At 42.5% G+C, this 17,769-nt stretch overlaps 2 protein-coding genes across 3 annotated transcripts in view; one reads left to right on the top strand and one right to left on the bottom strand.

The window, feature by feature from the left end:
• OIP5 (Opa interacting protein 5) overlaps positions 1-527 on the top strand; it is a 120,506-nt gene extending 119,979 nt beyond the window's left edge. The window contains exon 6 of one of the 2 annotated variants that reach the window (XM_060175072.1): positions 413-527. The gene's annotated coding sequence lies outside the window, so the exon portion shown is untranslated. The remainder of the gene's footprint in view (positions 1-412) is intronic. The other variant, XM_060175074.1, reaches the window with a different exon arrangement.
• The window catches only part of EHD4 (EH domain containing 4), a 128,768-nt gene that overhangs the window by 73,667 nt on the left and 37,332 nt on the right, over positions 1-17,769 (bottom strand). The window contains exon 3 of the mRNA XM_007536479.3: positions 4,517-4,614. Coding sequence (XP_007536541.1) covers positions 4,517-4,614 — 98 coding nt within the window. The remainder of the gene's footprint in view (positions 1-4,516; positions 4,615-17,769) is intronic.

Raw genomic sequence — 17,769 nt, 5'->3', positions numbered from 1 at the left:
CTTTGGTGGCTCCATGACTATATCTCTAATTTTTTTTTTTTGAAAGAGAGGAAGAAACAGAGTGATAGAGAGAGAAAGAAAGAGAGAGAGAGAGAGATACCTAAAGCACTGTACTACTGTTCATGAAGTTTCTCCCCTGCAGGTGAAGACATGGAGTTTGAACACAAGTTCTTGTGCATGGTAATGTGTATACTCTACTGGGAGAATCACCACCACCTAACCCCAACTCTTACAGTTTTATCTAGCAAGTTGGTCCTGGGAAAATAGGCAGATCTGTTAGAAAGTTCAGACCTGGGAGCTGGGTGGTAGCATAGCAGGTTAAGTGCACGTGGCGCAAAGCGCAAGGACCAGCGTAAGGATCCCGGTTAGAGCCCCCAGCTCCCCACCTGCAAGTGGTGAAGCAGGTCTGCAGGTGTCTATCTCTCTCTCCCCCACTCTGTCTTCCCCTCCTCTCTCCATTTCTCTCTGTCCTATCCAACAACAATGACATCAATAACAACAACAATAAAACAAGGGTAACAAGGGAATAAATATTTAAAAAAATCTAAAAAAAAAAAAAGAAAGTTCAAACCTAGAAATTTTTTTGTAGATTTATTTAGATCTTTAAAAGAGAAAATACATACTATCTTTACTACCAAAATCAAGTCTATTGAAGGTTATACAAACCATCATACTCTTAAAAAATTTTTTTTTATTTATAAAAAAGGAAACACTGACAAAAACTGCAGGATAAGAGGGGTATAACTCCACACAATAATCACTGCCAGAACTCTGTATCCCATCCCCTCCCCTCCCCTCCCCTGATAGCTTTCCTATTCTTTATCCCTCTGGGAGTATGGACCAGGGTCATTATGTGGTGCAGAAGGTGGAAGGTGTGGCTTCTACAATTGCTTACACCTTCAAACTCTTGACAACTACTTGATGCTGAAAGTGTACATGCTAGACAGATGGGTTAGTACAGCAGTTGCCACAGTAGAAATTTCCAAAGTGTTCTCCTTGCAGACAGGGACACTGTGAACCAGAGGCAAAAAGTTTGTATCACAAACCTGGGAGTGCACTTGTGCTCAAGCCAAGTCTAGAAATAAATCCTAGATGATGTTTAGGTTCATCAAGAAATCAACAATATTTTAGGAAGCAAACAATCCAGGAGCCAGAATAATAGGAAATTTGGAATAAAAATAAAGATGTACAGATAAGTATGTTCCCTCCCTTTTTAAATACATAGAGTGGAAAATCTGGATGCCAAATAGGGGCATGGGATGCTTTTGATAGGAAATTTTGGGGCAAAGGATGTCCTCTAGAGTCAAAGTTCCCCCACTCACATGAAGAAAGTAATTTAAAGAATCTAAACATTCTTTTATTAGCTACTAAAACATCAAAATAATTTTTTTATAGAAGTTTAGAGTCAGAGAGTTATAAAGAGGGATACGAATGCAAAATTAAGTTTAAGCCTGGCCCCCACTGCACTGTTGCTCTTTCACTCTCTTTTTAAATTGCCATGAGGTTTACCAGAGACTTGGTGTTGGCACTATGAATCCACCACTCCCAGTGGCCATAGTTTCCTTTTTTTTTTTTTCTTTTTTCTTTTTTCTATTTTATTTGATAGGACAGAGAGAAGTTGGAATGTGTGTGTGGGGGGTGGAGAGGCAGAGAGAAAGAGACACCTGCAAACCTGATTCATTGCTTGTGAAGCACCCCCCCACACACACACACAGGTGGGGGAGTGGGCCTCAAACCAGAGTCCTGTACATGGTAATGTGTGTGCTCAAACAGGTGCAGCACCTCCTGGCCTCTTTTTATCTAAAGGAAAAGGTCACCCTGGATAGATGAGGCCTTGGCAGTGACAAAAAAAAAAAAAAAAGAATAGGGTTTAAGCACACTTTCTAAGTCTTAAAAGTTGAAGCAGGGAGCCGGGTGGTGGCACAACGTGTTAAGCACGGGTGTTGAAGCGCAAGGACTGGTGTAAGGATCCTGGTTCTGAGCCCTCGGCTTCCTACCTGCAGGGGGTTCACTTCACAGGTGGTGAAGCAGGTCTGCAGGTGTCTATCTATCTCTCCCCCTCTCTATCTCCCCCTCCTCTCTCCATTTCTCTCTGTCCTATCCAACAACAACAGCAATAACAACAATAGCAACAACAACAACAATGATAAACTAGGGCAACAAAAGGGAAAAAATATTAAAAATTTGAAGCAAAGAAGTAATAATAATAAAAATGGTACTCAAACTATCTCTGTGAGAATGATGATAGTTATGAGGGGTGTGTATGTGTGTGTGGGGGCATAAGACTTTGGTGGTGAGTGTGAAACTATACCCTTAAAATCTTACAATTTTGTAAACCTCTGTTAAATCACTAATAATAATATATTACTAAAAAAACAAATACATAAGAACATGAAATAGAAACTAGAGTTTGACTTGGAAGATAAGTGATATTTTTTATATATTAAAAAATTTTTTTTTATTATTTATTTTCCCTTTTGTTGCCCTTGTTGTTTTATTGTTGTAGTTATTATTGTTGTTGTTGATGTCACTGTTGGATAGGACAGAGAGAAATGGACAGAGAAGGGGAAGACAGAGAGGGGGAGAGAAAGACACCTGCAGACTTGCTTCACCGCTTGTGCAGGTGGGGAGCCAGGGGCTCAAACCGGGATCCTTACACTGGTCCTTGCACTTCACACCACGTGAGCTTAACCTACTGTGCTACACTGCCTGACCCCCTGATAAGTGATATTTTTTACTTAAAAGTTTGGCAAACAACTGAGAACCTAGTTGAACAGTCATGTTAATATACAAGTGTGGGAAACTGAAGAAGTGGTATTAGATCAAGGTTTAGCAAGGCAACTCTGAGTTCTCCACTAGTCCACTGAGGTTGCAAGGCCACTTCTCTGACAGGCCAAGAGAAAGGAGTTGTTAAAGGCTGCAGAGCCCTTGAAAGCCCTGACATAATTGCCTGACAAGTGCACTTTGTGCCTGTGCTCCTGCACATTTTCTCTTGGCTACGTGATGGGACTTGTGCTTTTAGGGCACTATGATCCTAGAGAGTTCACTGTTTGACGTGACAATGGCAATTCATCTGCACTATCATCTTCTAGCAAAGCCTCCAGACCTAGCTTTCATTTCAAGGCTCAGGTGAGGGGAGCTTGACCTAATTTTGTGGCTGCAGGTGGATACTCTAACACTTTCCTTGTCAGAAAGTCCCTCTCTTCAGATAAACTGTGTCCTCTGGCTTGCTGACATGACTCCCTTTTACAGAAGGGGTGGGGAAAGAGGAGGTCCCTCTGTTTAACCATATATATATATACATATATATAATTTTCCTCCAGGATTATTGCTGGGGTTCAGTGCCTGCACTATGAATGCACTGCTCCTGGAGGCCTTCTTTTTCCTATTGTTGTTACTGTTACTGTTATTGTTGGATAGGACAGAAGAGGAGGGGAAGACAGAGGAGGAGAGAAAGAAACACTTTCAGACCCGTTTCACAGCTTGCAAAGAAACCCCCCTGGAGGTGGGGAGCCAGGGGCTGAAACCGGGATCCTTGCCTGTCATTGCTCCACATTATGTGAGCTTAACTGGTACACTACAGCCCAGCCCCCGAGGTGCTTTTCCTAATACATCCCAAGGCCAGGGCAATTCCCCTTCTACCTGATATACAAATCCCTATGGTAGAGCAGGTTTCCCAGTTTTCAATTCCCATTTATTTCTGAGATGACACAACTACTCTCTGTCTTCTGTGGTACAATGTTAGCTCCTTGAATCCTGGGAGGTGGTGCAGTGAATAGAGCATTGAACTCTCATAAGTTTGATCCTTGTCAGACTGGTTCCCCCCCATCTCCTCTTATAAATATTTTTAAAAAGAGATTATTAGCTTAAGTGCATATACTGTATTGTTTTGTCTGTGTCCCAGAGCACAATACTGCTACTGACACCAAAACTGGTAAGGATGGAACATGGAATTGGAACCTGTGGATGGATGGTAGGGAAAGAGCCTTCTGCCCTGGTTGTGACTAGCCCTTTTCTTTCATTTTTTTTTTTTTTTTTAAATATATTCAAGTGAATGATCAGCAAGTGGCATTGCCTAGACTTTGCTGAGAGAAGTAGAAGTAGTAGGTGACAGAGTTCAAAGTAATTAATAGGGTATGGTCAAGAACGTTTCTTAGTTGTAATTGCAGACTTTCTGCTGTTGTAACCCAGGAGTGGCCTTTTCTTTTTTTTAATTTTGTTTTTATCAGAGCATTGCTCAGCTCTGGCTTCTGGTGATGCAGGGGATTGAACCTAGGACCTCAGAGCCTCAGGCATGAGAGCTTGTTTGCATAACTATTATACTATCTCCTCTGCACATGGAAGCTGTTTTGGGCCCCTGGACTTTGCCCCCAGATGTTTCCAGAGGATTCCTAGTCAATTTTGTTCTAGTCATTCTCTAGGACATGCCCAACACCTGATATCCAGTCAGGTAGGAGGTGGGTGGGGAATAGGAGGTGGTGGTGGGGAAGACAGGCAGGGTGAAGTGGGCACAGACCTCGGCTGATCCGCTGCTTTTCTCCGGACAGGATGCCAGGACTGTCAATGATGCTGATACTCTTCAGAACTTGATTGGGCAGCTGTGAGCACATGAACCTGGAAGAAACAGGTCACATTAGGATCAGAAGAAAAGAGTACTCTAACCTCAAAGTTTCTTGTCCCCTCTAGGGAATGACTTGATCTACAGTGTGAGCACCTGGAGGAGGTTTATGACACTTGTGCCCTGGACATCACCTGCTAGCTATGTAGCTAGCATGGTTCCCTGACATTGGCAGGACCTGCCACCAGATCCCTTTCTGTTACTCTTGTGAATTATTATTTTTGCCACCAGAGTTATTAGTAGGGCTTAGTACTGACAGGACTCCAAAATTCTTGCCAGCTATTTTTCTTATTGTATTTTTATTAGTGATTTAATAATGACTTACAAGATTATAATAGGTATATAATTTTTTAAATGACTTTCCCTGAGACTTTTAAAAAATATTTATTTATTTATTCCCTTTTATTGCCCCTGTTGTTTTATTATTGTAGTTACTATTGTTGGTGTTGTCGTTGTTGGATAGGACAGAGAGAAATGGAGAGAGGACACCAATGTGTCCTGGAGCTCAGCTTCCCCAGAGACACACCCTACTAGGGAAAGAGAGAGGCAGACTGGGAGTATGGACCGACCAGTCAACGCCCATGTTCAGTGGGGAAGCAATTACAGAAGCCAGACCTTCTACCTTCTGCAACCCACAATGACCCTGGGTATAGAGAATGGGAAAGCTATCAGGGGAGGGGGTGGGATACGGAGATTGGGTGGTGGTAATTGTGTGGAGTTGTACCCCTCCTACCCTATGGTTTTGTTAATTAATCCTTTCTTAAAAAAGAAAAGCAAAAAAAAAAATTATGCAGAAAAGAGTTCTGCCAATGTTATCCTCCAAGTATCTGATACTTTCTGGTCTTACATTAAAGTCCTTGATCCACTTGGAAAAAAAAAAAAAGAAAGAAAGAAATGGAGAGAGGAGGGGAAGACAGAGAGGAGGAGAGAAAGACAGACACACCTGCAGACCTGCTTCATTGCTTGCAAAGCGACTCCCCTGCAGGTGGGGAACTGGGGGCTCAAACCGGGATCCTTATGCTGGTCCTCGTGCTTTGTGCCGCCTGTGCTTAACCTGCTGTGCTACCACCCGGCTCCCAATAGGTATATAATTCTACACCATTCCCACTACCAAAGTTCTGTGCTTCCACTCTTCTCCAATGGTAACCACCATAGTTCTCTCCCAAGGTCACAGATATGTGTTGACTATATAGATGTATATTTTCTTTGTTCAAGTTCGTATGTTTCGCTTCTCTTTATTACATCCCATAGTTGTCCTTCACCTCCTTGCTTAATAAAGCATAATAATTGGGCCTGGGTGGTGGCGCACCTGGTTGAGCGCATGTTACAGTGCACAAGGACCTATGTTCGAGCCCCCGTCCCCCACCTGCAGGGGGAATGCTTTGCAAGAGGTGAAGCAGTGTGGCAGGTGTCTCTCAGTCTCTCCTTCTCTATCACCCTCTTCCCTGTTGATTCCTGGCCATCTCTATACAGTAAATAAAAAATAAAGATAAAAAATTAAAAAAGGGAAACATTAAAAAAAACATAATTGCCAGTTCCACCCATTTTGTCCCAAAGGACACAATATTGTCTTTTTTTTTTAACTGCAGAGCAGTACTCCATTGAATATATATCCGATTAATTATTTCTTCTATCCCTTTTTTAAAAAATTATTTTGTATTTATAAGGCTCAGATGAGTGAATTTTATTTCCAAGATCAGACGAGATCGGGCATGTTCAGGGTGGTATGGCTGCAGACGAAGTGAATTTTATTTCATTGTTAAAGACTTCCAACCCACCCCACCCCCCAATATTTATCATGGGTTTTTGTTTTTCCAATATTTTAAACTTTTAATCAGGAAAATTAAAAAGCACACACCAGAGCAAAGATGGATGACCCTATGTGGAAGCTGATGCCCATCTGAATTTACTTCTAAGGCCCTGTCTTCATGTCAAATCACACTTATACCTACTATAATTTCCAGGTGTCCGTTCTTTTCCCTCTTCCCTCTCAGGTAAGGGAAACAGTGTCTGAATCTTTAGGTGTTCTCCAAATTCTTTTCTCTCTCAGTGATGGTTTAAAAAAAAAGGTTCCTGGTCACAAAAGTTCCAGGTCCTGGCAGATCTGGGGGTTCAGAGCCCTCTGATCATCTCCTATGAGACATTTCCCCTTGGAGAGTATGGACCAAAATTATCTCTGGGGTGCAGAAGGAAGGAATTCTGGTTTTTGTAATTACTTCTCTACTAGACGTGTGCATTGGCTGGTTGATCCATACTCTCAGACTGTCTATCTTTCCTTAGTAGGGTAGCTAACCTCTTTTTCTTTTTTTTTCTTTTTTTGTCACCAGATTCAGTGCCCAAACTACAAATCCATGTGGCCATTTCACCCCCTAATTTTTATTTGATAGAACAGAGAGAAACTAAGAGTAGGGGTAGAGGAGGGTGGGGGGAGAAGTAGATAACTGTGGACCTCTTTCACTGCTCATGAAGCATCTCCCCTGCAGGTGAGGAGTAGAAGCTTGTGCTTGGTAATATGTGTGCTTAACCAGGTGCACCACTACCTGGCTCTGCCAGCCTTTTTTTTTGTTTAATACAGGGTGAGAAACAGAGAGACAGAGAGCAGAGAGCAGAGACATCTACAGTACTGCTTCACTGTTCATAAAACCTCTCCCCTGCAGGTTGGAGGGGCTTGAACCCAGGTCCATTGTGACATGTGCTCTAACAGATGAGGTACCACTCAGTCCCAGACAATTATTTTTTTAATGTGGTACTGGGAAATGAAGCTAGAACTTCACTTATGCATAATACCAGCACTGAGTGGCCTCCTAGCCTAATTAAAAAAAATTCTTTTTATTGCGAGAAAGAGAAAAAAGAGAGGAGAGACACCATAGTACTATTTCATAATCCATGGGGCACCTTTGGTGCTAATTATCCATGATGCTTCAAAGTGGTGCTCAGGCTTGAACCCAGGGCCTCATGCACAGCAAAATGTGTGCTGTAATAGATGAGATATCTCCTGGCCTGCTTATGACCAATTTTGATTTAACTAAAATTTATTGAACAGGTTTTCTTTCCTTTCCTTTCTAAGTAAATATGATCTCATTTGTTTTTCACATTAACCTTGTTGGTAAGAGTTATTGTTAACTTTAGAGAAGCCCATTTACTTACTGGGCATCACTCAAGGCTGTCTAAACCTAGGTCAGCCTGACTCCACAAACCGTTGGTTTTACCTACCCCTCCTTCATACTATTCCTAGGCTTCTCTTCCAAGGGAGTCCTCTACTCCTTCAGGGTCACTGTCTCAGTGGAGTAAAGCATCCTGACTTGTTGCATAGCTCCTACCACAATAGCAGCAGGACAGCAGAAGGACTGGGGCCTGTTTTCACTGCCTCTCTTAGCATCCAATCTAGAGTCTGCTATAGCTTGAGACTTGGGGCAAGGCGAGTACCTATGGGAAACACATCAAATCCCTCAGATCTGGAGTCTGGGGGCACCTGGAGAGAGAATGCAGGGCCAGGGCTAAGGAAGGTCCTAGATTAGCTTCTCCAAACTTGATTTCCTATCCATCACCTGCCTAATGCCACCTTTTACCCTAACTCTGCTGGAGGTGAGGAGGGGGGATCTCTTCAGTCCCCTGGTGTTGGTTTCATGGATGCAGAGCGAAATGGGCAGAAAATTCTATCCTGTGGCTCAGCAGATCTGGCTTTAAGTTTAGCTTAGATTTTGCCAATGTTTTGTTCTGGGAGCCGGATAAGGAGACACTAAGCCCAGGGCACTGTGTACATTTTAAGGAGGAAGTCAGAATGCCTCTCCTTTTCCTGTACTGTAAATGGCAAAGTTTGGTATCTGTTGGCAAGAAACTTGAAAGCACTTGGTGAAAGTTCAATACTTCCATTCATTGGAACTAGGGATGACTCAGGAAGTATGTGGGCAATGCAGGAGGGGGAGGTCTGCAGGCCTTCACACTATACATATGGACAGCTCAGCTCACAGAAGGGCTGGAGGGCATGAACAGGAGCCACAGCTAGAAGCATAACTACTGACATTCCAAAAGAATTTTCTCTGAAGGCCCCTGGGTCAAGATTCTTACCCATTTTTTCCCCTCTATTTTAAAAGTAGCCAAGAAGATGTAGGAAAAGATAATTGAGTTATACCACTGATACAGGCTGGCTGGAGATTGCATCCTAATGTTTTCTCCTGGCAGGTGTGGCAGACAACTCCAAGTTAAATGTCTCCTGATGTTAAAAATAAAGTCAAATGAACGCAAGAGATTTTCTCTTCCTCCTCTACCTTTAAAAAAGATGGAGCAAGTGAAAGAAACCACAGCACCAAAGCTGACTCAAACCTAGGTTGCATACATGGCAAAGCAGTCAGCTATTCAAGTGATCTATTCTGCTGGCCCTCTTGCTGCTCTACTTTTAAATAAACCAACACTGGGAGACCAGATCTAAGGTGCACAGGGGTCACAAGGCATTCTTTATAAGTTTACGGAGGGGAAAAAACCTACTGGAGTCAATCAAACCTGTACAAGTGTGGGAGAACAGAGCTCTGAGTACATCTTTGTCTCACACCAGTAACGGTTTAGTCTTTTATTAATCATAGCCTTCCCTCTTTGGTGGATGGTTTGAGACATCTGCTGATGTTGCCCACACTGCACTCCTATGATACTTTTTCACATAGGGGATTCCTGGGAGATGCTGACTATTCTCTAAAACTACCAGCTCACACTCAATATCAATTTTTCCTAAAACACAAAGAGTCCTAGATTCTGGCATGAAGTTAACAGAAAGATTTGAGATGTACACTCTGTTCCTTCTGTGCCAAGTGACAGTGTTTCAACAACTTCTTACTTCACAACACAATGACAGAGGTGAAATTTGTGAGTCACAAAACAATGTTCAGTGAGATCCCTGATGCTTCCACACAATGAATAAGGGAGTAGACTTGAGGAGCCAAGATGGGATGAGGAGGTAAGAGGAAGGGGAGGAACAGGAGTGGTGCCACGAGGAAATGAGGAGCTCTTCAGGAGCACTCCAGGGGGAATGGGTGGCATTATGTGTACACAGTTGGGCTCTACTCTACTCCACTAGGGAAAAATAGAGACAGGCTGGGGGTATGGATTACCATGTCAATGCCCAAGTCTCTCCAGAGAAGCAATTATAGAAGCCAGAACTCCTACCTTCTGCACCCCAAAAACAACTCTGATCTATACACCCAGTGGGGGAGAAGTGATGAGAAGAGGTTAAGAGGGCTCTGAATTCAAGCTCCATCAGGTCCCAGAGAGAGAGGACAAGAAGGGGAGAGATATTTGGATGTAGTAATAGGGTTGTATGTGCATTGGAGGGGAAAAGAGAACTGGACCTAGAAGAAAAAGGGGGGCAACTATGTACAAATGTAGACAGCTGTAGAGATGATGGTTAAGCCATGTCTGCAACCTTGGAAGAACCATGGTGAACTGCAATGGAGGGATGGGGGATTCTGAACTCTGGTGGTGGGAACAGTGTGGAATTGTACCCGTTGGCATGTAATTTTGTAAATTAATATTAAATAAATTAATCACTAATAATAATAAACAAAGTTGGGCTCTACTCCAGGAAAGGAACTGGATTGGGGGGAAGGATGTGAGGAGGAGGAAGCACACAGCACAAGCCAGTGTTCAAACTCCTGTGTGAGGCATAGCTCAAACTTTAGGGGTTAGAACTACGTATCTTCAGGAGCAGGGCAGTAGCGCAGCCTGTTAAGTGCACGTGGCACAAAGCGCAAGGATTGGCTTAAGGATCCTGGTTGGAGCCCCTGGCTCCCCACCTGCAGGGAGTCCCTTCACAGGCGGTGAAGCAGGTCTGCAGGTGTCTGTCTTTCTCTCCCCGTCTTCCCCTCCTCTCTCCATTTCTCTCTGTCCTAACAACGATCATATAAATAACAACAATAATAATTACAACAATAAAAAAACAAGGGCAACAAAAGGGAATAAATATTAAAAAAAAAAAAAAAAGAACTACACATCTTCTAACCAAAACAATCTGGTAATGGACCAAAAATAGATACACAGAACTGAAAACAGTGGAACATAACTGAAAGCTCTAAAATAAATGCCCACACCTGTGGACATCTAATTTTTGATAAGGGGCCCCAAAATATTAGATGGGGGAGGAAGGCTCTCTTCAATAAATGGTGCTGGGAAAACTGGGTTGAAACATGCAGAAGAATGAAATTGAACCACTTTATCTTATTAGAAACAAAAGTCAACTCCAAGTGGATCAAGGACTTGGGTGTTAGAACAGAAACTATCAAATACTCAGAGGAAAATATTGGCAGAACTCTTTTCAAATCAAAGACCTGGGTGTTAGAACAGAAACTATCAAATACTCAGAGGAAAATATTGGCAGAACTCTTTTCCATATAATGTTTGTTTATTTGTTTGTTTGTTTTTTGGTCTCCAGGGTTATTGCTGGGGCTTGGTGCCTGTACTATGAATCCACTGCTCCAGGAAACCATTTTTTCCCTTTTGTTGCCCGTGTTGTTTTATCATTGTTGTGGTTATTATTGTTATCATTGATGTTGTTAGATAGGACAGAGAGAAATGGAGATGGGGAAGACAGAGAGAGGGAAAGAAAGATAGACACCTGCAGACCTGCTTCACCACCTGTGAAGTGACCCCCCAGCAGGTGGGGAGCCAGGGGCTCGAACCGGGATCCTTAAGCCAGTCCTTATGCTTTGTGCCATGTGCGCTTAACCCGTTTTGTGCTACCACCTGACTCTCCCATATAAATTTTAAAGACATCTTCAATGGAACAAATCCAATTACAAAGAAGATTAAGTAAAAAACAAATCAGTGGGACTACATCAAATTGAAAATCTTCTGCAAAGCAAAAGAAACCATCAGCCAAACAAAGAGACTCCTCACAGAATGGGAGAAGATCTTTACAAGCCATTTATCAAACAAGAGGCTAGTAACCAAAATATATAAAGAGCTCACCAAACTTAACAAAAAAGCAAATGACCCCATCCAAAAGTGGGGAGAGGGTATGAACAGAATATTCACTACAGAAGAGATACAGAAGGCCAAAAGACATATGAAAAATTGCTCCAAGTCACTGTCATAGAAACGTGAATGAAGACAGCAGTGAGATACCACCTCACCCGTATGAGAATGTCATACATCAAATGCTGGAAAGGTTGTGGGGACAAAGGGACTGCTAGTGGGAATGTTAACTGGTCCAACACCCATGGAGAGCAGTCTGGAGAACCCACACAGTTAGAAATGGACCTTCCTTATGACCCAGTAATTCCTCTCCTAGGGATATATCCTAAGGATTCAGTCACACCCATCAAAAAAGGTATGTGTATGTATATGTTCATAGAAGCATAATTTGTTATAACTCAAACTTGGAAGCAACCCAAGTGCCCAACATCAGATGAGTGGCTGAGAAAGTTGTGGTGTATATACACAATAGAATACTACTCAGCTTTTAAGAATAATGAATCCATCATCTCTGACCCATCTTGGATAGAGCTAGAAGGAATTATATTAAGTGAGGTAAGTCAGACGAGTATGGGATGATCCTACTCATAAACAGAAGTTGTGAAAGAAGAACAGAAAGGGAAATGCAACGTAGAATTTGACTGAGTTTGACACAATGCACCAAAGTAAAAAACTCTGGATGGGGGGCTGGGTGGTAGCACAGTGGGTTAAGCGCACGTGGTGCAAAGTGCAAGGATGGGTGTAAGGATCCCTGTTTGAGTCTCCAGCACCCCACCTGCAGGGGGGTCGCTTCACAAGTGATGAAGCAGGTCTGCAGGTGTCTATCTTTCTCTCCCCGTTTTCCCGTTCTCTCTCAATTTCTCTCTGTCCTATCCAACAACAACGACAGGAATAACAAACAACAATAGTAACAACAATGATAAACAACAAGGGCAATAAAAGGGAAAAAATAGCCTTCAGGAGCAGTGGATTCATAGTGCAGGCACTGAGTCCCAGCAATAACCCTGGAGGCAAAAACTAAAAAAGACAAACAGAGGCCTTCCAAAAAAAAAAAAATCCTGGGTGGAGGGTAACAGTAGATTTTTCAGCTACACTTTAGGAGGGTGGGAGAAAGGACACAGACCTTTGGTGGTGGGAATAGTGCTAATATACACTCCTATTACCTTGTAGTCTTATAAATCACTATTTAATCAATATGAGAGGGGGAAAATACATAGAATTTTTTGAACTTTTTAAATCATAGACCCCAATTTTGGGTATCTATTCCTTCAATCTAAGTACTTAAAGTTTCAAATTGGTAACCTGATTGAATTTTAACAGTGGGCTTAAAATGCTAATGCATTTCTAACAATGATTATTTTTTAAAAATATTAAATCACCTATAATCTTAGACCAGGGAGAGCAGAAGCAACTGGTTGTGTTACTATATAAGATACAATTGGGAGTCGGGAGGTAGCACAGCGTTAAGCATAGGTGGAGCAAAGTGCAAGGACCATCCTAAGGATCCTGGTTCGAACCCCCGGCTCCCCACCTGCAGGGGAATCACTTTACAAGCGGTGAAGCAGGTCTGCAGGTGTCTATCTTTCTCTCCCCCTCTGTCTTCCCCTCCTCTCTCCATTTCTCTGTCCTATCCAACAACAATGACATCAATAACTACAACAATAAAACAAGGGCAACAAAAGGGAATAAATATTTTTAAAAAGGAATACAGCTATATGTAAATAGCATTAAACAGCATAAATCATGGTGAGATCTTTCTTGTATGATACAGAAAACCCTAACAATGGGATTGTCAAAGTAAACCAAATTCACAAATAACCTGGTTATAATAACTACTATCTATTTGCCTTCTTAAACTCTAAGACAGCAGAAATCTTCCCCATTCTCTATAAAACCCATACTTCTCCCAGTCCTGGAACCTTGGGAGCATGGCTCATCTTCCTGTACACTTCTCTTGATTCATACCATAAGATAGTGCATCTGCTGACCTCAGCCAAATTAATGCAACCAGTAGCACCTCGACATGTTTCACTTCAGAATGTGTCCAGAGATGCCAGGCATGGACTGTCAAACCTCTAGCTCCACTACTCTGGTGAGATCATTTCTAGCTCATAAGACTCCTCAATTCCTTTTCAGGAGGTGAACTTCCTAACAAAGCCACAGAACCTAGATATAGATCAGGGACCATGAGATAGAGCACATGTGCACATGTATACATAAGTTAGGGGAAAATATATATCTTAAAGTAAAAGTGCACAATAGTTTGTAGTGACTCAATAAGTGCAGCAAGTAGAAAGACCTAAAGAAAGCACTTTTTAAAAAAATTAAGTACTTAATCAAATAGTTTCTGCTGAGACCTAGATACCCTTCTCACCTACTTCCTATTTCACTTCTTTCAATTACTCCAAGGCTAACCTTGTCAGACAATGTAAGGACTACAAAAGCTGGATTAAGGGCAAGAGACTGGCAAGAGACTGATGGCTTTTTTGGTCACAACCAGGCCACCTGATCATTTGGGGCCCTAGTCAGGGAACCATAGAATTCCCACATATACATGATGGGTCTAGACCTCTAACAGATCTCTCTCTACACTGTCACTGGTCTACTCCATCAGGAACAATATAGTGGATCCTCTTGTGGGCCTCTACAGGACTTTGCCTTCAATGTGGATCAACACTGGTAGGGACTGCCCCATTCTCTAAAGGGAGGTTGGGTCAATATACTCTGTCACTTCTGTAAGACGGGTCCTGCAATGAGTGCAGCCTCGAATGTTCCTAGCTATGACCATAGAATGTGAGTTCAGGAAGTTGGGTGGTAGCACAGCGGGTTAAGCATAGGTGGCACAAGGACCTGTGTAAGGATCCCAGTTCGAGCCCCCAGCTCCCCACCTGCAGGGGGTTCACTTCATAGGCGGTGAAGCAGGTCTGCAGGTGTCTTTCTCTCCCCCTCCTCTCTCCATTTATCTTATTCAACAACACCGACATCAATAACAACAATAATCACCACAACAACGATAAAACAACAAAGTCAAGAAAAGGGAATAAGAGTCTCCAGGAGCAGTGGACTCATGGTGTAGGCACCAAGCCCCAGCAATAACCCTGGAGGCAAAATAATAATAATAATAATAATAATAATAATAATAATAATAATACGAGTTCAGACCTATGGGGTGCAGAGGTTACACAGACTCCTGAGCTGAATATGGGCCCTAGATCAAATCGATCAGTTTACAGTTAACAATATTTATATATTTCCCCCATATTTGGGGGCTACTCTCTGCCCTGATCCAGCTTTCTAGTCCTATTTCGAACTCTGAAGCCATCTCCCCAGACATTACCTTTAGCCCACCTGCATGTTAGTTATTGGGCTCAGGCAAAAATTAGTAAAGTCATGGGCCCCTTGAAATATACTTAAAATAGACCTAGTAGTTTTTTCCAGAATGGAGACCCTGAATCTCATCTGCTATATTTTTACCTTTAGGTTCTTTATTATTAAACAATTTGTTCTATTTTATATCTTAACTCTTTTTCAGCCACCAAGTTGCAGATGCTACCATGACACCAACCTGATTTCCCTGGGCAGATGACCTCACCAATGTGTCTTGAAACCCCACCTCTCCAGAGCCCTGCCCCACTAGAGAAAGAAACAGGCTTAGAGGCCACCCCATTACCTGGGGCCCTATTTAGGGAGTCCTGGGATTCCCACACAGACATGATGGGTCTAGACCTCTAACAGATCCCTCTCTCCACTGTCACTGGTCATCTCCATCAGGAACAACATAATGGACCCCTTTGTGGGCCCCTATAGGACTTTGTCCTCAATGTAGATGGGCAATGGTAGAGAATGTTCCATTCTCCAAAGGGAGGTTGGATAACATACTCTACCTACCACCCGAGGAAGATGGGTCCTGAAATTAGTGCAGCCTGGAATGTTCCTAGTTGTTATCACAGAATGCGAGCTCAGACCTACAGGGATGCAGAGGTTACATAGGTTCCTGTGCTGAATATGGGCCCCAGATCAAATAGACGGGGGTTTCCAGTTAATAATATTGATATACTTCCCCATATTTGTGAGCTACTCTCTTCCCTGATCCAGCTTTCTAGTCCTTTTTTCCAACTATGACACCATCTCTCCTCAGACAATAACGAGTCCACCAGCCTATCAGATATCAGGCTCAGGCAAAAACTAATAAAGACATGGGCCCCTTGGAATATACCTAAAATAGACCTACTAGCTTTTTCCAAAACGGAGACACCAATCTTCATCTGTAATATTTTTGCCTTCAGGTTTATGATCAGTCAACAATTTTTTTTCTACTTTATATGTTAACTCTTTTTCAACCACCAGTATCCAGATGCTACCATGATGCCAACTTCCTTCCCTAGGCAGATGACCCCATTAATGTGTCCTGGAGCCCTGCCTCCCCAGACCTCTGCCCACCAGGGAAAGAGAGGGACAGGCTGGGAGTATGGATTGACCTGTCATTGCCCATGTTCAGCGAGGAAGCAATTACAGAAGCCAGACTTTCCACCTTCTGCACCCCACAATGATCCTGGGTTCATACTCCCAGAGGAGTAAAGAATAGGAAAGCTATCAAGGGATATGGAGCTCTGATGGTGAGAATTGTGTGGAATTATACCCCTCTTATCCTATGGTCTTAACATTTCCATTTTATAAGTAAAAATTATATAAATATAGAAAAGAAACAGGCTGAGTATAGATCAACCTGCCAACACCCATGCTTAGCGTAGAAGCAATTACAGAAGCCAGACCTTCCACATTCTGTATCCCAATCATTAGATCCTGAGTCTATGCTCCCAGAGGGATAAAGAATAGGAAAGCTTCCAATGGAGGGGATAGGATGTGGAACTCTGGTGGTGGGAACTGTGTGGAACTGCACCCCTCTTGTCCTACGGTCTTGTGAACTACACATTTTCTATATATAAATATATAGTATATAATATAAATATAATATAATATAAATTATACTATAGTTAGAAAGTCCCTATGCAAGCTTGTTAGAGCATTCCTGTCTTGTGTGTTCTGAAGGAGGAAGGTGAAAAGGTATGTTCTTTATTGGGTGTATTACTGTTAGTCTTGAGTCAGGCTGATGTGTGTCTACTGAAATATTCCCAAGCAAAGATTAAAAAAAAAATTTTTTTTATTATCTTTATTTCTTTATTTACTGGATAGAGACAGCCAGAAATCAAGAGGAAAGGGGGTGATAGAGAATGAGAGAGACAGAGAGACACCTGTAGCCCTGCTTCACCACTCATGAAGCTTTCCCTCTGCAGGTGGGGACCGGGGACTTGAACCCGGGTTCTTACGCATTGTAATACATGTGCTCAACCACGTGCGCCACCACCTGGCCCCAGCAAAGATTTTCTGTGATGGGTTTCCTTCTTTCAGAGTGACTGACTAGACCACATTTTACCTTGCTTTATGTACTTCATATGAAATGTGCATATTGGATAAGCTGGCAGAGTGTCTCCCTCATCCAGGGTTGGCCTAATAGATGCTGTTCTCTGGGGAGAAGAGTATTAAATCCTAAGCTCTCTCTCTCCACTTCCCTCTTCACCCCAATTCCCTGCCAGTTTCACAGCCCAGGGAGGCTCAGACAGAGTACAGGAGGGAAAGTTTAACTGCTAATGGTGGCTTTCTGAACACACTGTCTCCTTAGGCACTTTATAAGGTGAAACACCTGCCAGCCCTAGACTCCAGGTCTTTAAATACTAAACTGCTTTCACCACTTCATGCAACTTGAACTGCTTCTGTGTACTTTGGTCTTATAGAGGGGAACAGCCTAAATCAGAGGAAGGAAGAGTATTAGCCTAGGAGACTCCCCACCAGAGACTTTGTGCTCTTGACCCATTGGGAGGGGCAGAGCTGGGTCTAGGACATATCAGCTCAGCACTCCCAGGCTTTTCATGAGGTACAAATCAACCCAAACTTACAATAGAATCATTTCAAATCTCTTCCTTCTACCCTAGTTCTCATTATTAGGGAGGTTATATGACTTTGTAGTTTGCATAGTAAATATACACAATACATATAAGCACTACCACAGATGGCTGGCATAATCGTCCACTGCCTAGGAGGAATTTCATATCTAGGCTATCAATAAAATTCATGGCTACATCTGAGAATCTATGCATTTTAAACACTTTCAGGTAAAATATGGTTGAATGTTG

The sequence above is a fragment of the Erinaceus europaeus genome, chromosome 16 (genome assembly GCF_950295315.1).
Source record: "Erinaceus europaeus chromosome 16, mEriEur2.1, whole genome shotgun sequence".
In the NCBI taxonomy this organism is placed as follows: domain Eukaryota; kingdom Metazoa; phylum Chordata; class Mammalia; order Eulipotyphla; family Erinaceidae; genus Erinaceus; species Erinaceus europaeus.
Note: the sequence above shows the minus strand (reverse complement) of the source record. Positions and strands in the feature narration are given on the sequence as shown.